Raw genomic sequence first — 26497 nt, 5'->3', positions numbered from 1 at the left:
ATGCCATGGACTGACTTACCGGTGACGGGTCATGACGGGTACCGCGTCTCGTATAATGGCGGTGATATCCATGATAACCGTACCTTCACTGATATCACAAACGATACCCCGACCCTATCGATTAGTAGTTTAACACCAGGAACGACCTTCACCTTCCACGTGTTCACTCTGTCCAATGGACTGGAGAGCGAAGATTACTATGGAACTCAGACCTCAACAAGTGAGTAATTAAGAATTTTAGTTAATGATTTATTGTAGATCACCTTCATTTTATCATTTTATTTTAACATTTATCGCGTAAAAATTAAGTAAAAATTAATTAACTACATGTATATGTTAATATAGCATTGCATTTATGTTTGATTGATGGTTTCATCATTATTTGTTGTTTTACTGATACAATAGGTACATGTCTTAAATTTCAATATTACTGAAAGGCAACAATGCAAACAGCAAAATGTACAAACGAATTATATATGGAGGCAAGCCCCAACTGGTAAAAGACAGCATAATCTGAGTGGAGAAGAATAGACTTTTAGGCCAGAGTTCGCTATTTGTGTGTTTTAAGCTGATGTTTTCTATCACATCAGATCATTCTGCTGAAAACGGTATGCCTACCATGTTCATCCTCATCGTCTATATCTTAACCATGCTAATTACAATAATCACATTGTTATATATACATGAATGAATCAACCCATATACAGTGTATTCCAGCCACGTATGTGTTGTATAATTGTATTATCATTAAGTTAAGAAAATTGTGATTCAAATATAGTTATTCGCTTGAATAACCGGTATAAAATAATAAACCTTAATTACCTTTAAAACATTTTTTAAAGAAAATGTGTTTATTTGGACCCACTGTATATAATATGGACCTAACACGATGACAGAAACATGCCACCATACCTATTAGCCTTGACATAAGCTCAAACTAGCCCTAATTTAAGTTCATAATCCATATCTAAGACAACATAACAGTCTAAATTTCTGTACACAAAGCACTCGAAGCTTTTCTTCGATTTTCAAAATTTAATAAAATGATGATGGTTCCTCCATGTTTAACGACTTTCAATATAATTCATTTTAACCATAAAACTTATATAGTTAAAATATCATGGAAATTATTATCATTTTAGTTCCGAATCCTCCACATAATATCGAGGTTAGTGGACAAACAAATTCTACAGTCACACTGACTGTGCAGGGTTAGGGTTAGGGTATCGCCCATCGCAGGGTGGAGTTGATCATTATGAATTTACTGACAAAGATGACAATAGTAACAGAAGACAACTAAACATTGGAAATGCATTTACCATACCTGTTTTACATGTTTAACGGGTAGATTTGGCACGCGAGAGATTTGTATTATAAGCGATGCCTTGTTTTTAGTAAGAATGGTAATGTTTGATAATTTGTGGCAGGGTGTGGAAACTTGATCAACAAAGCCACCTTCAAATCTAGGACTTTTTGTTTTTATTTTGGCTAGATGTGTCACTTAGAGTAGCTAATTATCTAAAGAAAATACTAGACAGTAGATGCCCTTAGATAGTAAGATAAGGTTATACCCAGTCTGTGGTACGGAAATCGCTCTTGAAATCAAGAACCTATAAAGATGCTTTACATACATAAATCCACATATTGACAAAAAAGACCGAATTCAAATTCGTGTGCCGATAGGTCTCTCGATAGTGTGTTACCTGTGATATGTAATAGTCGTACCTATAGTTGGTAGGTAGTTGAAAGGTGGCGTTACTGGTCAAGATGAAATATGTGATTGGTCAATGTAGTGGTAAATGCAAAATGCAGATATTCAGTTAAAAACGAAAGAAAATTAAAATTGGTTGCAAGCTGAATAATCGGATGTATCTTTTCAAATGACACATTAATAAAATTATATTCCTGATTCAAACGCAGTCTTATTATCACCAAAATGATTCAAACTGATATAATTCTGTTATCCGTGCTGAAACTGCGCATTCATTAATTTGTTTAATTTTTAGTTGATTTATTTCACCAGCAGTTTAACATTATAACCACCATCGTTAAAACTATGCCGTTTATCTTTTTTAAAGATATTTCTTGTTAGAGATGACCCCTATATTGGACGATGTAGGTATCCGTCTCTGTGCTCTGCACTAGGTCTACCTCAAAATGAGAAATATTAATCTTTGATACGTACTATACCATAGAGTTGATGTAACTGACGCAAATATAAGGGTTGTTTTCTTTCATTTACCAGTTCCAAACAGACCCACTGCCTTAGCGGTAACTAACAGGACGATAGCCAGTGTGACCTTGACCGTTACTCCTGGTGACGGGGGTCATGACGGGTACCGCGTCTCGTATAATGGCGGTGATATCCATGATAACCGTACCTTCACTGATATCACAAACGATACCCCGACCCTATCGATTAGTAGTTTAACACCAGGAACGACCTTCACCTTCCACGTGTTCACTCTGTCCAATGGACTGGAGAGCGAAGATTACTATGGAACTCAGACCTCAACAAGTGAGTAATTAAGAATTTTAGTTAATGATTTATTGTAGATCACCTTCATTTTATCATTTTATTTTAACATTTTATCGCGTAAAAATTAAGTAAAAATTAATTAACTACATGTATATGTTAATATAGCATTGCATTTATGTTTGATTGATGGTTTCATCATTATTTGTTGTTTTACTGATACAATAGGTACATGTCTTAAATTTCAATATTACTGAAAGGCAACAATGCAAACAGCAAAATGTACAAACGAATTATATATGGAGGCAAGCCCCAACTGGTAAAAGACAGCATAATCTGAGTGGAGAAGAATAGACTTTTAGGCCAGAGTTCGCTATTTGTGTGTTTTAAGCTGATGTTTTCTATCACATCAGATCATTCTGCTGAAAACGGTATGCCTACCATGTTCATCCTCATCGTCTATATCTTAACCATGCTAATTACAATAATCACATTGTTATATATACATGAATGAATCAACCCATATACAGTGTATTCCAGCCACGTATGTGTTGTATAATTGTATTATCATTAAGTTAAGAAAATTGTGATTCAAATATAGTTATTCGCTTGAATAACCGGTATAAAATAATAAACCTTAATTACCTTTAAAACATTTTTTAAAGAAAATGTGTTTATTTGGACCCACTGTATATAATATGGACCTAACACGATGACAGAAACATGCCACCATACCTATTAGCCTTGACATAAGCTCAAACTAGCCCTAATTTAAGTTCATAATCCATATCTAAGACAACATAACAGTCTAAATTTCTGTACACAAAGCACTCGAAGCTTTTCTTCGATTTTCAAAATTTAATAAAATGATGATGGTTCCTCCATGTTTAACGACTTTCAATATAATTCATTTTAACCATAAAACTTATATAGTTAAAATATCATGGAAATTATTATCATTTTAGTTCCGAATCCTCCACATAATATCGAGGTTAGTGGACAAACAAATTCTACAGTCACACTGACTGTGCAGGGTTAGGGTTAGGGTATCGCCCATCGCAGGGTGGAGTTGATCATTATGAATTTACTGACAAAGATGACAATAGTAACAGAAGACAACTAAACATTGGAAATGCATTTACCATACCTGTTTTACATGTTTAACGGGTAGATTTGGCACGCGAGAGATTTGTATTATAAGCGATGCCTTGTTTTTAGTAAGAATGGTAATGTTTGATAATTTGTGGCAGGGTGTGGAAACTTGATCAACAAAGCCACCTTCAAATCTAGGACTTTTTGTTTTTATTTTGGCTAGATATGTCACTTAGAGTAGCTAATTATCTAAAGAAAATACTAGACAGTAGATGCCCTTAGATAGTAAGATAAGGTTATACCCAGTCTGTGGTACGGAAATCGCTCTTGAAATCAAGAACCTATAAAGATGCTTTACATACATAAATCCACATATTGACAAAAAAGACCGAATTCAAATTCGTGTGCCGATAGGTCTCTCGATAGTGTGTTACCTGTGATATGTAATAGTCGTACCTATAGTTGGTAGGTAGTTGAAAGGTGGCGTTACTGGTCAAGATGAAATATGTGATTGGTCAATGTAGTGGTAAATGCAAAATGCAGATATTCAGTTAAAAACGAAAGAAAATTAAAATTGGTTGCAAGCTGAATAATCGGATGTATCTTTTCAAATGACACATTAATAAAATTATATTCCTGATTCAAACGCAGTCTTATTATCACCAAAATGATTCAAACTGATATAATTCTGTTATCCGTGCTGAAACTGCGCATTCATTAATTTGTTTAATTTTTAGTTGATTTATTTCACCAGCAGTTTAACATTATAACCACCATCGTTAAAACTATGCCGTTTATCTTTTTTAAAGATATTTCTTGTTAGAGATGACCCCTATATTGGACGATGTAGGTATCCGTCTCTGTGCTCTGCACTAGGTCTACCTCAAAATGAGAAATATTAATCTTTGATACGTACTATACCATAGAGTTGATGTAACTGACGCAAATATAAGGGTTGTTTTCTTTCATTTACCAGTTCCAAACAGACCCACTGCCTTAGCGGTAACTAACAGGACGATAGCCAGTGTGACCTTGACCGTTACTCCTGGTGACGGGGGTCATGACGGGTACCGCGTCTCGTATAATGGCGGTGATATCCATGATAACCGTACCTTCACTGATATCACAAACGATACCCCGACCCTATCGATTAGTAGTTTAACACCAGGAACGACCTTCACCTTCCACGTGTTCACTCTGTCCAATGGACTGGAGAGCGAAGATTACTATGGAACTCAGACCTCAACAAGTGAGTAATTAAGAATTTTAGTTAATGATTTATTGTAGATCACCTTCATTTTATCATTTTATTTTAACATTTTATCGCGTAAAAATTAAGTAAAAATTAATTAACTACATGTATATGTTAATATAGCATTGCATTTATGTTTGATTGATGGTTTCATCATTATTTGTTGTTTTACTGATACAATAGGTACATGTCTTAAATTTCAATATTACTGAAAGGCAACAATGCAAACAGCAAAATGTACAAACGAATTATATATGGAGGCAAGCCCCAACTGGTAAAAGACAGCATAATCTGAGTGGAGAAGAATAGACTTTTAGGCCAGAGTTCGCTATTTGTGTGTTTTAAGCTGATGTTTTCTATCACATCAGATCATTCTGCTGAAAACGGTATGCCTACCATGTTCATCCTCATCGTCTATATCTTAACCATGCTAATTACAATAATCACATTGTTATATATACATGAATGAATCAACCCATATACAGTGTATTCCAGCCACGTATGTGTTGTATAATTGTATTATCATTAAGTTAAGAAAATTGTGATTCAAATATAGTTATTCGCTTGAATAACCGGTATAAAATAATAAACCTTAATTACCTTTAAAACATTTTTTAAAGAAAATGTGTTTATTTGGACCCACTGTATATAATATGGACCTAACACGATGACAGAAACATGCCACCATACCTATTAGCCTTGACATAAGCTCAAACTAGCCCTAATTTAAGTTCATAATCCATATCTAAGACAACATAACAGTCTAAATTTCTGTACACAAAGCACTCGAAGCTTTTCTTCGATTTTCAAAATTTAATAAAATGATGATGGTTCCTCCATGTTTAACGACTTTCAATATAATTCATTTTAACCATAAAACTTATATAGTTAAAATATCATGGAAATTATTATCATTTTAGTTCCGAATCCTCCACATAATATCGAGGTTAGTGGACAAACAAATTCTACAGTCACACTGACTGTGCAGGGTTAGGGTTAGGGTATCGCCCATCGCAGGGTGGAGTTGATCATTATGAATTTACTGACAAAGATGACAATAGTAACAGAAGACAACTAAACATTGGAAATGCATTTACCATACCTGTTTTACATGTTTAACGGGTAGATTTGGCACGCGAGAGATTTGTATTATAAGCGATGCCTTGTTTTTAGTAAGAATGGTAATGTTTGATAATTTGTGGCAGGGTGTGGAAACTTGATCAACAAAGCCACCTTCAAATCTAGGACTTTTTGTTTTTATTTTGGCTAGATATGTCACTTGGAGTAGCTAATTATCTAAAGAAAATACTAGACAGTAGATGCCCTTAGATAGTAAGATAAGGTTATACCCAGTCTGTGGTACGGAAATCGCTCTTGAAATCAAGAACCTATAAAGATGCTTTACATACATAAATCCACATATTGACAAAAAAGACCGAATTCAAATTCGTGTGCCGATAGGTCTCTCGATAGTGTGTTACCTGTGATATGTAATAGTCGTACCTATAGTTGGTAGGTAGTTGAAAGGTGGCGTTACTGGTCAAGATGAAATATGTGATTGGTCAATGTAGTGGTAAATGCAAAATGCAGATATTCAGTTAAAAACGAAAGAAAATTAAAATTGGTTGCAAGCTGAATAATCGGATGTATCTTTTCAAATGACACATTAATAAAATTATATTCCTGATTCAAACGCAGTCTTATTATCACCAAAATGATTCAAACTGATATAATTCTGTTATCCGTGCTGAAACTGCGCATTCATTAATTTGTTTAATTTTTAGTTGATTTATTTCACCAGCAGTTTAACATTATAACCACCATCGTTAAAACTATGCCGTTTATCTTTTTTAAAGATATTTCTTGTTAGAGATGACCCCTATATTGGACGATGTAGGTATCCGTCTCTGTGCTCTGCACTAGGTCTACCTCAAAATGAGAAATATTAATCTTTGATACGTACTATACCATAGAGTTGATGTAACTGACGCAAATATAAGGGTTGTTTTCTTTCATTTACCAGTTCCAAACAGACCCACTGCCTTAGCGGTAACTAACAGGACGATAGCCAGTGTGACCTTGACCGTTACTCCTGGTGACGGGGGTCATGACGGGTACCGCGTCTCGTATAATGGCGGTGATATCCATGATAACCGTACCTTCACTGATATCACAAACGATACCCCGACCCTATCGATTAGTAGTTTAACACCAGGAACGACCTTCACCTTCCACGTGTTCACTCTGTCCAATGGACTGGAGAGCGAAGATTACTATGGAACTCAGACCTCAACAAGTGAGTAATTAAGAATTTTAGTTAATGATTTATTGTAGATCACCTTCATTTTATCATTTTATTTTAACATTTTATCGCGTAAAAATTAAGTAAAAATTAATTAACTACATGTATATGTTAATATAGCATTGCATTTATGTTTGATTGATGGTTTCATCATTATTTGTTGTTTTACTGATACAATAGGTACATGTCTTAAATTTCAATATTACTGAAAGGCAACAATGCAAACAGCAAAATGTACAAACGAATTATATATGGAGGCAAGCCCCAACTGGTAAAAGACAGCATAATCTGAGTGGAGAAGAATAGACTTTTAGGCCAGAGTTCGCTATTTGTGTGTTTTAAGCTGATGTTTTCTATCACATCAGATCATTCTGCTGAAAACGGTATGCCTACCATGTTCATCCTCATCGTCTATATCTTAACCATGCTAATTACAATAATCACATTGTTATATATACATGAATGAATCAACCCATATACAGTGTATTCCAGCCACGTATGTGTTGTATAATTGTATTATCATTAAGTTAAGAAAATTGTGATTCAAATATAGTTATTCGCTTGAATAACCGGTATAAAATAATAAACCTTAATTACCTTTAAAACATTTTTTAAAGAAAATGTGTTTATTTGGACCCACTGTATATAATATGGACCTAACACGATGACAGAAACATGCCACCATACCTATTAGCCTTGACATAAGCTCAAACTAGCCCTAATTTAAGTTCATAATCCATATCTAAGACAACATAACAGTCTAAATTTCTGTACACAAAGCACTCGAAGCTTTTCTTCGATTTTCAAAATTTAATAAAATGATGATGGTTCCTCCATGTTTAACGACTTTCAATATAATTCATTTTAACCATAAAACTTATATAGTTAAAATATCATGGAAATTATTATCATTTTAGTTCCGAATCCTCCACATAATATCGAGGTTAGTGGACAAACAAATTCTACAGTCACACTGACTGTGCAGGGTTAGGGTTAGGGTATCGCCCATCGCAGGGTGGAGTTGATCATTATGAATTTACTGACAAAGATGACAATAGTAACAGAAGACAACTAAACATTGGAAATGCATTTACCATACCTGTTTTACATGTTTAACGGGTAGATTTGGCACGCGAGAGATTTGTATTATAAGCGATGCCTTGTTTTTAGTAAGAATGGTAATGTTTGATAATTTGTGGCAGGGTGTGGAAACTTGATCAACAAAGCCACCTTCAAATCTAGGACTTCTTGTTTTTAATTTGGCTAGATGTGTCACTTAGAGTAGCTAATTATCTAAAGAAAATACTAGACAGTAGATGCCCTTAGATAGTAAGATAAGGTTATACCCAGTCTGTGGTACGGAAATCGCTCTTGAAATCAAGAACCTATAAAGATGCTTTACATACATAAATCCACATATTGACAAAAAAGACCGAATTCAAATTCGTGTGCCGATAGGTCTCTCGATAGTGTGTTACCTGTGATATGTAATAGTCGTACCTATAGTTGGTAGGTAGTTGAAAGGTGGCGTTACTGGTCAAGATGAAATATGTGATTGGTCAATGTAGTGGTAAATGCAAAATGCAGATATTCAGTTAAAAACGAAAGAAAATTAAAATTGGTTGCAAGCTGAATAATCGGATGTATCTTTTCAAATGACACATTAATAAAATTATATTCCTGATTCAAACGCAGTCTTATTATCACCAAAATGATTCAAACTGATATAATTCTGTTATCCGTGCTGAAACTGCGCATTCATTAATTTGTTTAATTTTTAGTTGATTTATTTCACCAGCAGTTTAACATTATAACCACCATCGTTAAAACTATGCCGTTTATCTTTTTTAAAGATATTTCTTGTTAGAGATGACCCCTATATTGGACGATGTAGGTATCCGTCTCTGTGCTCTGCACTAGGTCTACCTCAAAATGAGAAATATTAATCTTTGATACGTACTATACCATAGAGTTGATGTAACTGACGCAAATATAAGGGTTGTTTTCTTTCATTTACCAGTTCCAAACAGACCCACTGCCTTAGCGGTAACTAACAGGACGATAGCCAGTGTGACCTTGACCGTTACTCCTGGTGACGGGGGTCATGACGGGTACCGCGTCTCGTATAATGGCGGTGATATCCATGATAACCGTACCTTCACTGATATCACAAACGATACCCCGACCCTATCGATTAGTAGTTTAACACCAGGAACGACCTTCACCTTCCACGTGTTCACTCTGTCCAATGGACTGGAGAGCGAAGATTACTATGGAACTCAGACCTCAACAAGTGAGTAATTAAGAATTTTAGTTAATGATTTATTGTAGATCACCTTCATTTTATCATTTTATTTTAACATTTTATCGCGTAAAAATTAAGTAAAAATTAATTAACTACATGTATATGTTAATATAGCATTGCATTTATGTTTGATTGATGGTTTCATCATTATTTGTTGTTTTACTGATACAATAGGTACATGTCTTAAATTTCAATATTACTGAAAGGCAACAATGCAAACAGCAAAATGTACAAACGAATTATATATGGAGGCAAGCCCCAACTGGTAAAAGACAGCATAATCTGAGTGGAGAAGAATAGACTTTTAGGCCAGAGTTCGCTATTTGTGTGTTTTAAGCTGATGTTTTCTATCACATCAGATCATTCTGCTGAAAACGGTATGCCTACCATGTTCATCCTCATCGTCTATATCTTAACCATGCTAATTACAATAATCACATTGTTATATATACATGAATGAATCAACCCATATACAGTGTATTCCAGCCACGTATGTGTTGTATAATTGTATTATCATTAAGTTAAGAAAATTGTGATTCAAATATAGTTATTCGCTTGAATAACCGGTATAAAATAATAAACCTTAATTACCTTTAAAACATTTTTTAAAGAAAATGTGTTTATTTGGACCCACTGTATATAATATGGACCTAACACGATGACAGAAACATGCCACCATACCTATTAGCCTTGACATAAGCTCAAACTAGCCCTAATTTAAGTTCATAATCCATATCTAAGACAACATAACAGTCTAAATTTCTGTACACAAAGCACTCGAAGCTTTTCTTCGATTTTCAAAATTTAATAAAATGATGATGGTTCCTCCATGTTTAACGACTTTCAATATAATTCATTTTAACCATAAAACTTATATAGTTAAAATATCATGGAAATTATTATCATTTTAGTTCCGAATCCTCCACATAATATCGAGGTTAGTGGACAAACAAATTCTACAGTCACACTGACTGTGCAGGGTTAGGGTTAGGGTATCGCCCATCGCAGGGTGGAGTTGATCATTATGAATTTACTGACAAAGATGACAATAGTAACAGAAGACAACTAAACATTGGAAATGCATTTACCATACCTGTTTTACATGTTTAACGGGTAGATTTGGCACGCGAGAGATTTGTATTATAAGCGATGCCTTGTTTTTAGTAAGAATGGTAATGTTTGATAATTTGTGGCAGGGTGTGGAAACTTGATCAACAAAGCCACCTTCAAATCTAGGACTTTTTGTTTTTATTTTGGCTAGATATGTCACTTAGAGTAGCTAATTATCTAAAGAAAATACTAGACAGTAGATGCCCTTAGATAGTAAGATAAGGTTATACCCAGTCTGTGGTACGGAAATCGCTCTTGAAATCAAGAACCTATAAAGATGCTTTACATACATAAATCCACATATTGACAAAAAAGACCGAATTCAAATTCGTGTGCCGATAGGTCTCTCGATAGTGTGTTACCTGTGATATGTAATAGTCGTACCTATAGTTGGTAGGTAGTTGAAAGGTGGCGTTACTGGTCAAGATGAAATATGTGATTGGTCAATGTAGTGGTAAATGCAAAATGCAGATATTCAGTTAAAAACGAAAGAAAATTAAAATTGGTTGCAAGCTGAATAATCGGATGTATCTTTTCAAATGACACATTAATAAAATTATATTCCTGATTCAAACGCAGTCTTATTATCACCAAAATGATTCAAACTGATATAATTCTGTTATCCGTGCTGAAACTGCGCATTCATTAATTTGTTTAATTTTTAGTTGATTTATTTCACCAGCAGTTTAACATTATAACCACCATCGTTAAAACTATGCCGTTTATCTTTTTTAAAGATATTTCTTGTTAGAGATGACCCCTATATTGGACGATGTAGGTATCCGTCTCTGTGCTCTGCACTAGGTCTACCTCAAAATGAGAAATATTAATCTTTGATACGTACTATACCATAGAGTTGATGTAACTGACGCAAATATAAGGGTTGTTTTCTTTCATTTACCAGTTCCAAACAGACCCACTGCCTTAGCGGTAACTAACAGGACGATAGCCAGTGTGACCTTGACCGTTACTCCTGGTGACGGGGGTCATGACGGGTACCGCGTCTCGTATAATGGCGGTGATATCCATGATAACCGTACCTTCACTGATATCACAAACGATACCCCGACCCTATCGATTAGTAGTTTAACACCAGGAACGACCTTCACCTTCCACGTGTTCACTCTGTCCAATGGACTGGAGAGCGAAGATTACTATGGAACTCAGACCTCAACAAGTGAGTAATTAAGAATTTTAGTTAATGATTTATTGTAGATCACCTTCATTTTATCATTTTATTTTAACATTTTATCGCGTAAAAATTAAGTAAAAATTAATTAACTACATGTATATGTTAATATAGCATTGCATTTATGTTTGATTGATGGTTTCATCATTATTTGTTGTTTTACTGATACAATAGGTACATGTCTTAAATTTCAATATTACTGAAAGGCAACAATGCAAACAGCAAAATGTACAAACGAATTATATATGGAGGCAAGCCCCAACTGGTAAAAGACAGCATAATCTGAGTGGAGAAGAATAGACTTTTAGGCCAGAGTTCGCTATTTGTGTGTTTTAAGCTGATGTTTTCTATCACATCAGATCATTCTGCTGAAAACGGTATGCCTACCATGTTCATCCTCATCGTCTATATCTTAACCATGCTAATTACAATAATCACATTGTTATATATACATGAATGAATCAACCCATATACAGTGTATTCCAGCCACGTATGTGTTGTATAATTGTATTATCATTAAGTTAAGAAAATTGTGATTCAAATATAGTTATTCGCTTGAATAACCGGTATAAAATAATAAACCTTAATTACCTTTAAAACATTTTTTAAAGAAAATGTGTTTATTTGGACCCACTGTATATAATATGGACCTAACACGATGACAGAAACATGCCACCATACCTATTAGCCTTGACATAAGCTCAAACTAGCCCTAATTTAAGTTCATAATCCATATCTAAGACAACATAACAGTCTAAATTTCTGTACACAAAGCACTCGAAGCTTTTCTTCGATTTTCAAAATTTAATAAAATGATGATGGTTCCTCCATGTTTAACGACTTTCAATATAATTCATTTTAACCATAAAACTTATATAGTTAAAATATCATGGAAATTATTATCATTTTAGTTCCGAATCCTCCACATAATATCGAGGTTAGTGGACAAACAAATTCTACAGTCACACTGACTGTGCAGGGTTAGGGTTAGGGTATCGCCCATCGCAGGGTGGAGTTGATCATTATGAATTTACTGACAAAGATGACAATAGTAACAGAAGACAACTAAACATTGGAAATGCATTTACCATACCTGTTTTACATGTTTAACGGGTAGATTTGGCACGCGAGAGATTTGTATTATAAGCGATGCCTTGTTTTTAGTAAGAATGGTAATGTTTGATAATTTGTGGCAGGGTGTGGAAACTTGATCAACAAAGCCACCTTCAAATCTAGGACTTTTTGTTTTTATTTTGGCTAGATATGTCACTTAGAGTAGCTAATTATCTAAAGAAAATACTAGACAGTAGATGCCCTTAGATAGTAAGATAAGGTTATACCCAGTCTGTGGTACGGAAATCGCTCTTGAAATCAAGAACCTATAAAGATGCTTTACATACATAAATCCACATATTGACAAAAAAGACCGAATTCAAATTCGTGTGCCGATAGGTCTCTCGATAGTGTGTTACCTGTGATATGTAATAGTCGTACCTATAGTTGGTAGGTAGTTGAAAGGTGGCGTTACTGGTCAAGATGAAATATGTGATTGGTCAATGTAGTGGTAAATGCAAAATGCAGATATTCAGTTAAAAACGAAAGAAAATTAAAATTGGTTGCAAGCTGAATAATCGGATGTATCTTTTCAAATGACACATTAATAAAATTATATTCCTGATTCAAACGCAGTCTTATTATCACCAAAATGATTCAAACTGATATAATTCTGTTATCCGTGCTGAAACTGCGCATTCATTAATTTGTTTAATTTTTAGTTGATTTATTTCACCAGCAGTTTAACATTATAACCACCATCGTTAAAACTATGCCGTTTATCTTTTTTAAAGATATTTCTTGTTAGAGATGACCCCTATATTGGACGATGTAGGTATCCGTCTCTGTGCTCTGCACTAGGTCTACCTCAAAATGAGAAATATTAATCTTTGATACGTACTATACCATAGAGTTGATGTAACTGACGCAAATATAAGGGTTGTTTTCTTTCATTTACCAGTTCCAAACAGACCCACTGCCTTAGCGGTAACTAACAGGACGATAGCCAGTGTGACCTTGACCGTTACTCCTGGTGACGGGGGTCATGACGGGTACCGCGTCTCGTATAATGGCGGTGATATCCATGATAACCGTACCTTCACTGATATCACAAACGATACCCCGACCCTATCGATTAGTAGTTTAACACCAGGAACGACCTTCACCTTCCACGTGTTCACTCTGTCCAATGGACTGGAGAGCGAAGATTACTATGGAACTCAGACCTCAACAAGTGAGTAATTAAGAATTTTAGTTAATGATTTATTGTAGATCACCTTCATTTTATCATTTTATTTTAACATTTTATCGCGTAAAAATTAAGTAAAAATTAATTAACTACATGTATATGTTAATATAGCATTGCATTTATGTTTGATTGATGGTTTCATCATTATTTGTTGTTTTACTGATACAATAGGTACATGTCTTAAATTTCAATATTACTGAAAGGCAACAATGCAAACAGCAAAATGTACAAACGAATTATATATGGAGGCAAGCCCCAACTGGTAAAAGACAGCATAATCTGAGTGGAGAAGAATAGACTTTTAGGCCAGAGTTCGCTATTTGTGTGTTTTAAGCTGATGTTTTCTATCACATCAGATCATTCTGCTGAAAACGGTATGCCTACCATGTTCATCCTCATCGTCTATATCTTAACCATGCTAATTACAATAATCACATTGTTATATATACATGAATGAATCAACCCATATACAGTGTATTCCAGCCACGTATGTGTTGTATAATTGTATTATCATTAAGTTAAGAAAATTGTGATTCAAATATAGTTATTCGCTTGAATAACCGGTATAAAATAATAAACCTTAATTACCTTTAAAACATTTTTTAAAGAAAATGTGTTTATTTGGACCCACTGTATATAATATGGACCTAACACGATGACAGAAACATGCCACCATACCTATTAGCCTTGACATAAGCTCAAACTAGCCCTAATTTAAGTTCATAATCCATATCTAAGACAACATAACAGTCTAAATTTCTGTACACAAAGCACTCGAAGCTTTTCTTCGATTTTCAAAATTTAATAAAATGATGATGGTTCCTCCATGTTTAACGACTTTCAATATAATTCATTTTAACCATAAAACTTATATAGTTAAAATATCATGGAAATTATTATCATTTTAGTTCCGAATCCTCCACATAATATCGAGGTTAGTGGACAAACAAATTCTACAGTCACACTGACTGTGCAGGGTTAGGGTTAGGGTATCGCCCATCGCAGGGTGGAGTTGATCATTATGAATTTACTGACAAAGATGACAATAGTAACAGAAGACAATCTAAACATTGGAAATGCATTTACCATACCTGTTTTACATGTTTAACGGGTAGATTTGGCACGCGAGAGATTTGTATTATAAGCGATGCCTTGTTTTTAGTAAGAATGGTAATGTTTGATAATTTGTGGCAGGGTGTGGAAACTTGATCAACAAAGCCACCTTCAAATCTAGGACTTTTTGTTTTTATTTTGGCTAGATATGTCACTTAGAGTAGCTAATTATCTAAAGAAAATACTAGACAGTAGATGCCCTTAGATAGTAAGATAAGGTTATACCCAGTCTGTGGTACGGAAATCGCTCTTGAAATCAAGAACCTATAAAGATGCTTTACATACATAAATCCACATATTGACAAAAAAGACCGAATTCAAATTCGTGTGCCGATAGGTCTCTCGATAGTGTGTTACCTGTGATATGTAATAGTCGTACCTATAGTTGGTAGGTAGTTGAAAGGTGGCGTTACTGGTCAAGATGAAATATGTGATTGGTCAATGTAGTGGTAAATGCAAAATGCAGATATTCAGTTAAAAACGAAAGAAAATTAAAATTGGTTGCAAGCTGAATAATCGGATGTATCTTTTCAAATGACACATTAATAAAATTATATTCCTGATTCAAACGCAGTCTTATTATCACCAAAATGATTCAAACTGATATAATTCTGTTATCCGTGCTGAAACTGCGCATTCATTAATTTGTTTAATTTTTAGTTGATTTATTTCACCAGCAGTTTAACATTATAACCACCATCGTTAAAACTATGCCGTTTATCTTTTTTAAAGATATTTCTTGTTAGAGATGACCCCTATATTGGACGATGTAGGTATCCGTCTCTGTGCTCTGCACTAGGTCTACCTCAAAATGAGAAATATTAATCTTTGATACGTACTATACCATAGAGTTGATGTAACTGACGCAAATATAAGGGTTGTTTTCTTTCATTTACCAGTTCCAAACAGACCCACTGCCTTAGCGGTAACTAACAGGACGATAGCCAGTGTGACCTTGACCGTTACTCCTGGTGACGGGGGTCATGACGGGTACCGCGTCTCGTATAATGGCGGTGATATCCATGATAACCGTACCTTCACTGATATCACAAACGATACCCCGACCCTATCGATTAGTAGTTTAACACCAGGAACGACCTTCACCTTCCACGTGTTCACTCTGTCCAATGGACTGGAGAGCGAAGATTACTATGGAACTCAGACCTCAACAAGTGAGTAATTAAGAATTTTAGTTAATGATTTATTGTAGATCACCTTCATTTTATCATTTTATTTTAACATTTTATCGCGTAAAAATTAAGTAAAAATTAATTAACTACATGTATATGTTAATATAGCATTGCATTTATGTTTGATTGATGGTTTCATCATTATTTGTTGTTTTACTGATACAATAGGTACATGTCTTAAATTTCAATATTACTGAAAGGCAACAATGCAAACAGCAAAATGTACAAACGAATTATATATGGAGGCAAGCCCCAACTGGTAAAAGACAGCATAATCTGAGTGGAGAAGAATAGACTTTTAGGCCAGAGTTCGCTATTTGTGTGTTTTAAGCTGATGTTTTCTATCACATCAGATCATTCTGCTGAAAACGGTATGCCTACCATGTTCATCCTCATCGTCTATATCTTAACCATGCTAATTACAATAATCACATTGTTATATATACATGAATGAATCAACCCATATACAGTGTATTCCAGCCACGTATGTGTTGTATAATTGTATTATCATTAAGTTAAGAAAATTGTGATTCAAATATAGTTATTCGCTTGAATAACCGGTATAAAATAATAAACCTTAATTACCTTTAAAACATTTTTTAAAGAAAATGTGTTTATTTGGACCCACTGTATATAATATGGACCTAACACGATGACAGAAACATGCCACCATACCTATTAGCCTTGACATAAGCTCAAACTAGCCCTAATTTAAGTTCATAATCCATATCTAAGACAACATAACAGTCTAAATTTCTGTACACAAAGCACTCGAAGCTTTTCTTCGATTTTCAAAATTTAATAAAATGATGATGGTTCCTCCATGTTTAACGACTTTCAATATAATTCATTTTAACCATAAAACTTATATAGTTAAAATATCATGGAAATTATTATCATTTTAGTTCCGAATCCTCCACATAATATCGAGGTTAGTGGACAAACAAATTCTACAGTCACACTGACTGTGCAGGGTTAGGGTTAGGGTATCGCCCATCGCAGGGTGGAGTTGATCATTATGAATTTACTGACAAAGATGACAATAGTAACAGAAGACAACTAAACATTGGAAATGCATTTACCATACCTGTTTTACATGTTTAACGGGTAGATTTGGCACGCGAGAGATTTGTATTATAAGCGATGCCTTGTTTTTAGTAAGAATGGTAATGTTTGATAATTTGTGGCAGGGTGTGGAAACTTGATCAACAAAGCCACCTTCAAATCTAGGACTTTTTGTTTTTATTTTGGCTAGATATGTCACTTAGAGTAGCTAATTATCTAAAGAAAATACTAGACAGTAGATGCCCTTAGATAGTAAGATAAGGTTATACCCAGTCTGTGGTACGGAAATCGCTCTTGAAATCAAGAACCTATAAAGATGCTTTACATACATAAATCCACATATTGACAAAAAAGACCGAATTCAAATTCGTGTGCCGATAGGTCTCTCGATAGTGTGTTACCTGTGATATGTAATAGTCGTACCTATAGTTGGTAGGTAGTTGAAAGGTGGCGTTACTGGTCAAGATGAAATATGTGATTGGTCAATGTAGTGGTAAATGCAAAATGCAGATATTCAGTTAAAAACGAAAGAAAATTAAAATTGGTGTCAAGCTGAATAATCGGATGTATCTTTTCAAATGACACATTAATAAAATTATATTCCTGATTCAAACGCAGTCTTATTATCACCAAAATGATTCAAACTGATATAATTCTGTTATCCGTGCTGAAACTGCGCATTCATTAATTTGTTTAATTTTTAGTTGATTTATTTCACCAGCAGTTTAACATTATAACCACCATCGTTAAAACTATGCCGTTTATCTTTTTTAAAGATATTTCTTGTTAGAGATGACCCCTATATTGGACGATGTAGTTATCCGTCTCTGTGCTCTGCACTAGGTCTACCTCAAAATGAGAAATATTAATCTTTGATACGTACTATACCATAGAGTTGATGTAACTGACGCAAATATAAGGGTTGTTTTCTTTCATTTACCAGTTCCAAACAGACCCACTGCCTTAGCGGTAACTAACAGGACGATAGCCAGTGTGACCTTGACCGTTACTCCTGGTGACGGGGGTCATGACGGGTACCGCGTCTCGTATAATGGCGGTGATATCCATGATAACCGTACCTTCACTGATATCACAAACGATACCCCGACCCTATCGATTAGTAGTTTAACACCAGGAACGACCTTCACCTTCCACGTGTTCACTCTGTCCAATGGACTGGAGAGCGAAGATTACTATGGAACTCAGACCTCAACAAGTGAGTAATTAAGAATTTTAGTTAATGATTTATTGTAGATCACCTTCATTTTATCATTTTATTTTAACATTTTATCGCGTAAAAATTAAGTAAAAATTAATTAACTACATGTATATGTTAATATAGCATTGCATTTATGTTTGATTGATGGTTTCATCATTATTTGTTGTTTTACTGATACAATAGGTACATGTCTTAAATTTCAATATTACTGAAAGGCAACAATGCAAACAGCAAAATGTACAAACGAATTATATATGGAGGCAAGCCCCAACTGGTAAAAGACAGCATAATCTGAGTGGAGAAGAATAGACTTTTAGGCCAGAGTTCGCTATTTGTGTGTTTTAAGCTGATGTTTTCTATCACATCAGATCATTCTGCTGAAAACGGTATGCCTACCATGTTCATCCTCATCGTCTATATCTTAACCATGCTAATTACAATAATCACATTGTTATATATACATGAATGAATCAACCCATATACAGTGTATTCCAGCCACGTATGTGTTGTATAATTGTATTATCATTAAGTTAAGAAAATTGTGATTCAAATATAGTTATTCGCTTGAATAACCGGTATAAAATAATAAACCTTAATTACCTTTAAAACATATTTTAAAGAAAATGTGTTTATTTGGACCCACTGTATATAATATGGACCTAACACGATGACAGAAACATGCCACCATACCTATTAGCCTTGACATAAGCTCAAACTAGCCCTAATTTAAGTTCATAATCCATATCTAAGACAACATAACAGTCTAAATTTCTGTACACAAAGCACTCGAAGCTTTTCTTCGATTTTCAAAATTTAATAAAATGATGATGGTTCCTCCATGTTTAACGACTTTCAATATAATTCATTTTAACCATAAAACTTATATAGTTAAAATATCATGGAAATTATTATCATTTTAGTTCCGAATCCTCCACATAATATCGAGGTTAGTGGACAAACAAATTCTACAGTCACACTGACTGTGCAGGGTTAGGGTTAGGGTATCGCCCATCGCAGGGTGGAGTTGATCATTATGAATTTACTGACAAAGATGACAATAGTAACAGAAGACAATCTAAACATTGGAAATGCATTTACCATACCTGTTTTACATGTTTAACGGGTAGATTTGGCACGCGAGAGATTTGTATTATAAGCGATGCCTTGTTTTTAGTAAGAATGGTAATGTTTGATAATTTGTGGCAGGGTGTGGAAACTTGATCAACAAAGCCACCTTCAAATCTAGGACTTTTTGTTTTTATTTTGGCTAGATATGTCACTTAGAGTAGCTAATTATCTAAAGAAAATACTAGACAGTAGATGCCCTTAGATAGTAAGATAAGGTTATACCCAGTCTGTGGTACGGAAATCGCTCTTGAAATCAAGAACCTATAAAGATGCTTTACATACATAAATCCACATATTGACAAAAAAGACCGAATTCAAATTCGTGTGCCGATAGGTCTCTCGATAGTGTGTTACCTGTGATATGTAATAGTCGTACCTATAGTTGGTAGGTAGTTGAAAGGTGGCGTTACTGGTCAAGATGAAATATGTGATTGGTCAATGTAGTGGTAAATGCAAAATGCAGATATTCAGTTAAAAACGAAAGAAAATTAAAATTGGTTGCAAGCTGAATAATCGGATGTATCTTTTCAAATGACACATTAATAAAATTATATTCCTGATTCAAACGCAGTCTTATTATCACCAAAATGATTCAAACTGATATAATTCTGTTATCCGTGCTGAAACTGCGCATTCATTAATTTGTTTAATTTTTAGTTGATTTATTTCACCAGCAGTTTAACATTATAACCACCATCGTTAAAACTATGCCGTTTATCTTTTTTAAAGATATTTCTTGTTAGAGATGACCCCTATATTGGACGATGTAGGTATCCGTCTCTGTGCTCTGCACTAGGTCTACCTCAAAATGAGAAATATTAATCTTTGATACGTACTATACCATAGAGTTGATGTAACTGACGCAAATATAAGGGTTGTTTTCTTTCATTTACCAGTTCCAAACAGACCCACTGCCTTAGCGGTAACTAACAGGACGATAGCCAGTGTGACCTTGACCGTTACTCCTGGTGACGGGGGTCATGACGGGTACCGCGTCTCGTATAATGGCGGTGATATCCATGATAACCGTACCTTCACTGATATCACAAACGATACCCCGACCCTATCGATTAGTAGTTTAACACCAGGAACGACCTTCACCTTCCACGTGTTCACTCTGTCCAATGGACTGGAGAGCGAAGATTACTATGGAACTCAGACCTCAACAAGTGAGTAATTAAGAATTTTAGTTAATGATTTATTGTAGATCACCTTCATTTTATCATTTTATTTTAACATTTTATCGCGTAAAAATTAAGTAAAAATTAATTAACTACATGTATATGTTAATATAGCATTGCATTTATGTTTGATTGATGGTTTCATCATTATTTGTTGTTTTACTGATACAATAGGTACATGTCTTAAATTTCAATATTACTGAAAGGCAACAATGCAAACAGCAAAATGTACAAACGAATTATATATGGAGGCAAGCCCCAACTGGTAAAAGACAGCATAATCTGAGTGGAGAAGAATAGACTTTTAGGCCAGAGTTCGCTATTTGTGTGTTTTAAGCTGATGTTTTCTATCACATCAGATCATTCTGCTGAAAACGGTATGCCTACCATGTTCATCCTCATCGTCTATATCTTAACCATGCTAATTACAATAATCACATTGTTATATATACATGAATGAATCAACCCATATACAGTGTATTCCAGCCACGTATGTGTTGTATAATTGTATTATCATTAAGTTAAGAAAATTGTGATTCAAATATAGTTATTCGCTTGAATAACCGGTATAAAATAATAAACCTAAATTACCTTTAAAACATTTTTTAAAGAAAATGTGTTTATTTGGACCCACTGTATATAATATGGACCTAACACGATGACAGAAACATGCCACCATACCTATTAGCTTTGACATAAGCTCAAACTAGCCCTAATTTAAGTTCATAATCCATATCTAGGACAACATAACAGTCTAAATTTCTGTACACAAAGCACTCGAAGCTTTTCTTCGATTTTCAAAATCTAATAAAATGATGATGGTTCCTCCATGTTTAACGACTTTCAATATAATTCATTTTAACCATAAAACTTATATAGTTAAAATATCATGGAAATTATCATTTTAGTTCCGAATTCCTCCACATAATATCGAGGTTAGTGGACAAACAAATTCTTCAGTCACACTGACTGTGCAGCGCCCATCGCAGGGTGGAGTTGATCATTATAGATTTACTGACAAAGATGACAATAGTAACAGAAGACAACTAAACATTGGAAATACATTTACCATACCTGTTTCACATGTTTAGCGGGTAGATTTGGCACGCGAGAGATTTGTATTATAAGCGATGCCTTGTTTTTAGTAAGAACGGTAATGTAAAGTTTTGATAACGTCTAAGTTTAAGAAATTCTCGAGGCAGCATTAAAACGTTGTTTACAAGGATACTTATGCAGACTAGGAATCAAATATAAACGGCTAGCCGCCAATTTTAAAATTTGCAATACTGTAGAATAATTAGTTTGTTGACAACAAAACTGGGTTCTGAGTAGGGAGAGTAACATGTTTATTAGGTATGCCCAGTTATTTTCAAACCAGCAGTGGAATAGTGTTTACAGACGAGGATCAAATTGTTAGATGACTTGTCTGCAGACATAGCCACTAACCTGTCACGTGAATCTTTTAGTGTGGTTTGGACATCCGGGTTTTACAGGCTTTTGTCTGCATTCTTGATTTTTACCTGGTTACTCATTAACGATCCAATCTACTGTGATAGGGAATCCAATTCATCATGTTCTCGTTATTCCTATTTTCTGGCATATTCTGGACTGAACTCCATAAGTGTCTGAAATTCATGTTTCGTTTGTGAGGGGGTCGCGGTGGGCGAATGGTTAAGGTGTCCTGACACATTATCACTAGCCCTCCAACTCTGGGTTGCGAGGTGGAAACCTACGTTAGGCATTTGCCAGGTACTGACCGTTGGCCGGTTGCTTTTCTCCAAATTTCTTCAAATCTCTGTGGGCCGCGCATAAATCTCGCCACCCACCTTTTTTACTGTAGCATATGGAGGGTTGTCTTTCCCTAGTGTTGCTACCATATCATTATGGATATCTTTTGGTATTTAACCTTTTTATGGAAATATTTGATCACTGCTCTTTCACGGATTTGTACCATTTTGCAAAAGCGGCTTGCCTTATTTATTTGGAGGGCTACCTCATCGACATACACTAAGCAAATGAGACATGTCCTTTGAGATATGACTCAAGGAGTACCTCCTTCAATACGAGGCTCTCAACATATCAATCATCCCTCGTATAATTGAAGGTGATGGCATTTCCCCAGTGAGACCATCCTTTCTGTTATATCCCTAGTAGTTACGTTGTAATCGACCCAAACATAAAGGTTTGTTGGTTTTTTTTGTTTACCAGTTCCAAACAGACCCACTGTCTTAGCGGTAACAGAGAGGAATACAACAAGTGTGACACTGAGCGTCACTCCTGGTAACAGGGGCCATGACGGGTACCGTGTCGAGTACGTTGGTGGTGATATCCGTGGTAACCGTACCTTCCCAAACATAACGAATCCCTCGATCCTAGTGATTGGCAATTTAACATCAGGAACGACCTTCACCTTCAACGTGTTCACTCGGGCCAACGGGCTGGAGAGCGAAGATTACTATGGAACTCAGGCCTCAACAAGTGAGTGATTGGTATAGTTTTCTTAATGATTTATTATAAATTATTCAATATTGGATTTAAATATTCTTGTCTTGTAAAAAAATAACACTTGTATCAATGTATATCTAATACAGCATTGGATTTATATTTTGTTGATAATGATGCCGTCGTTATTTGATGTATTGCTAATCCATTAAATAAATTTCTTGAATCACAATTTTCCTGAAAGATGAAAATACAAAAAGCACAATGCACAAACGAAATATAGAGAGGGGAGTCGGATATGGTAAGAGACAGCCGAATCTGGACTCTGTTTCTCTTAAGGTCGTAAGCTTAAACGTAGACGTAACTTACGCATAAATGAGTTTCACATCAAGTCGTAACTTTACGTGATTTTAAGTTACTCAGTTACTTGAGGTCACGTGTAAGGTCAGGTTATCCTATCAGAGAGTAAAACGAATGACTACGCATCAGTTTGTAAGCCGCATACAAACGTTTATAAAATAATGAAGACCATGATAAATTCGGGTAATCACACCAGAGCATAAGTCTAAATACATGTAGTACGATGTTTCACTTAATAGTCTAACGTTCGACCTATATTTGGTGTAGACATTGTGGTTGGAAAAATATTATTTTGTATAATCAAACGCAATAGAGTAATATGTAATAACAAGAATTTATTATTTTTACAAAATTCTTCTTAGAATCATTTTAACATGTGGGTTAGATATAGTCACCGCTGCTGAATAGAAGCTAAATTTAATTATATATAAAACACGATTTCTTATATGTTTGCGATGTACTTATATATGAGCTAGCTATCAAATCGTTCGCGGCATGTATACCATATTTTAAAGGTTCATCTGGACGATGATTTGTTTTAGATGACATCCTCTTAAAGTAAAACTCTTTAACACAAAAATGTTAACAGAAACTTGCTATTCACTCCCGTATCATAATTCCACGTACCCATACGATGTTAAATATACTGAAGTTAATTCTATATACTTGGAGTATTAAATGTTATGTCGCCGTTAATACATTTGTTTAATGATAAAACAGATTGGTAAGCAGGAATTCTGTCAACCAAGTTATTTTTTCGACTTTTGAAATATATTTTCTATAAATGTATACGATAGATATAATTAGCCGTAACAATGTGTTCTTACCATAGGACACGTACATGCCTTATAAGAATCAAGTTTGTGAAAATTTGATAATCTGACAGAAATGTTTGAATCAAAAATATTTTACAGTGTTGTAATACTATATTTCTTCGTTACGTATACAGGTTGATGTCGATAATGTATGTACTGTATACACTATTTATGATTAAGTCTTATAAAGCATGTATAAAGTTGTAAAATGTACCGTTAAAATTACCAAAAAGTAAACAGTTTCTCATCGTTGTTGCCAATGGCATATTGTATGTTGAAACAGCTGTTGTCGTCTACGCCTCTATTTAGTCCTACAGTCAACAGTTATGACGTTTTGTAACACACATCTTACATGAACGTAAATAAATTCGTAACTGAACTTACGTCTACGTTTACATCTACGTCTGCGTGTGACCTAACGACCTTACGTGTAACATGGTCTTGAGTGGAGTAGAGTAGGCTTGTAGGCCAGAGTTTGCTATTTGTGTGTTTGTAGCTGTTTTTCTTTCACATCAGATAATGCTGCTGAAAACGGTATGCCTGTTATGGTTATCCCTCGTGTCTATGGTTTAAGCATGATATTTACGTTATAACAATAATCATATAAACAAGTGAATCCATATAGTGCACATCACCCATGCATGTTTTGTATTGTTGTTTCTACATATAGAACATGCTATTGAATATCATTAGATAACAAATACTCTGTATGACGTGTATTTATATCATTGTATCTTGATTTTATAAAAAGATCCTTCCATTATTTGTAAAGACTGTCACTATTACACACAATGAATCAATGATTTTTTACGTTTATTTTCCCTGAATTATCATCACTATGATATTCTATAAAATCTCGAGCATTGACGAACAACGCCAACTTCAAAGTTTGACTTACTCTCAATTTGTGATGTCATACATGTCTTTGTCGCCATCTTTAATTCTATGTCGTTACATAACGACCTCCCAGCTGACAATACGTACGTGTGTATTGGTTGTGTAACAATTATTGTTCCGGGTATAAATGTATTCTATGTGACAAACAAGAGTTGATCGCTTTGTGCTGCTTTTCTATCTCTTTCTTTGAACGCTAGGGTAGTTTAGATTCCATGCTTGTTTTAGAATTTTATGGTTTTAGTCAATTACTAGCAAGTGAGCATTGGTGTCAATATCTTACCCAGTTTAGACGGATCCAAGTAATGCCTCTCTCATCATTGTGTAGATTATACTGTGTACAAAAAGTAAATACCGACATTTTAACAAACCCGTAATAAATCTGTACTTGAATTACTTGGTTTTCATGATATGTTAAAATTGTTTATTTACAGTACAGGCTGTTTCAAAAACAATAATTGTGCCAAGAGATCAAAGTCCCATTGTCTCCTTTATAATAGACATACTGATGTTTGTCTGGGTGATGTATTACATACTGATGTTTGTCTGGGTGATGTATTATATACTGTTGTTTGTCTGGGTGATGTATTACATACTGTTGTTTGTCTGGGTGATGTATTACATACTGATGTTTGTCTGGGTGATGTATTACATACTGATGTTTGTCTGGGTGATATATTACATGCTGATGTTTGGGTGATGTATTACATACTGATGTTTGTCTGGGTGATGTATTACATACTGATGTTTGTCTGGGTGATATATTACATACTGATGTTTGTCTGGGTGATGTATTACATACTGATGTTTGTCTGGGTGATGTATTACATACTGTTGTTTGTCTGGGTGATGTATTACATACTGATGTTTGTCTGGGTGATGTATTACACACTGATGTTTGTCTGTGTGATGTATTACATACTGATGTTTGTCTGGGTGATGTATTACATATGATGTTTGTCTGGGTGATATATTACATGCTGATGTTTGTCTGGGTGATGTATTACATACTGATGTTTGTCTGGGTGATGTATTACATACTGATGTTTTCTGGGTGATGTA

The 26497-nt window shown here is 34.6% G+C and overlaps 1 protein-coding gene across 1 annotated transcript in view; it reads left to right on the top strand.

Moving 5' to 3' along the window:
- LOC117328497 (fibronectin-like) overlaps window positions 1-26497 on the top strand; it is a 33261-nt gene continuing 6764 nt past the window's right edge. Inside the window, exons 1-11 of the mRNA XM_033886034.1 lie at window positions 1-220; window positions 2246-2518; window positions 4545-4817; window positions 6844-7116; window positions 9143-9415; window positions 11442-11714; window positions 13741-14013; window positions 16041-16313; window positions 18340-18612; window positions 20640-20912; window positions 23133-23402. Of these exons, the coding sequence (XP_033741925.1) occupies window positions 1-220; window positions 2246-2518; window positions 4545-4817; window positions 6844-7116; window positions 9143-9415; window positions 11442-11714; window positions 13741-14013; window positions 16041-16313; window positions 18340-18612; window positions 20640-20912; window positions 23133-23402 (2947 nt within the window). The remainder of the gene's footprint in view (window positions 221-2245; window positions 2519-4544; window positions 4818-6843; window positions 7117-9142; window positions 9416-11441; window positions 11715-13740; window positions 14014-16040; window positions 16314-18339; window positions 18613-20639; window positions 20913-23132; window positions 23403-26497) is intronic.

The sequence above is a fragment of the Pecten maximus genome, chromosome 5 (assembly GCF_902652985.1).
Source record: "Pecten maximus chromosome 5, xPecMax1.1, whole genome shotgun sequence".
Taxonomy (NCBI): domain Eukaryota; kingdom Metazoa; phylum Mollusca; class Bivalvia; order Pectinida; family Pectinidae; genus Pecten; species Pecten maximus.
Note: the sequence above shows the minus strand (reverse complement) of the source record. Positions and strands in the feature narration are given on the sequence as shown.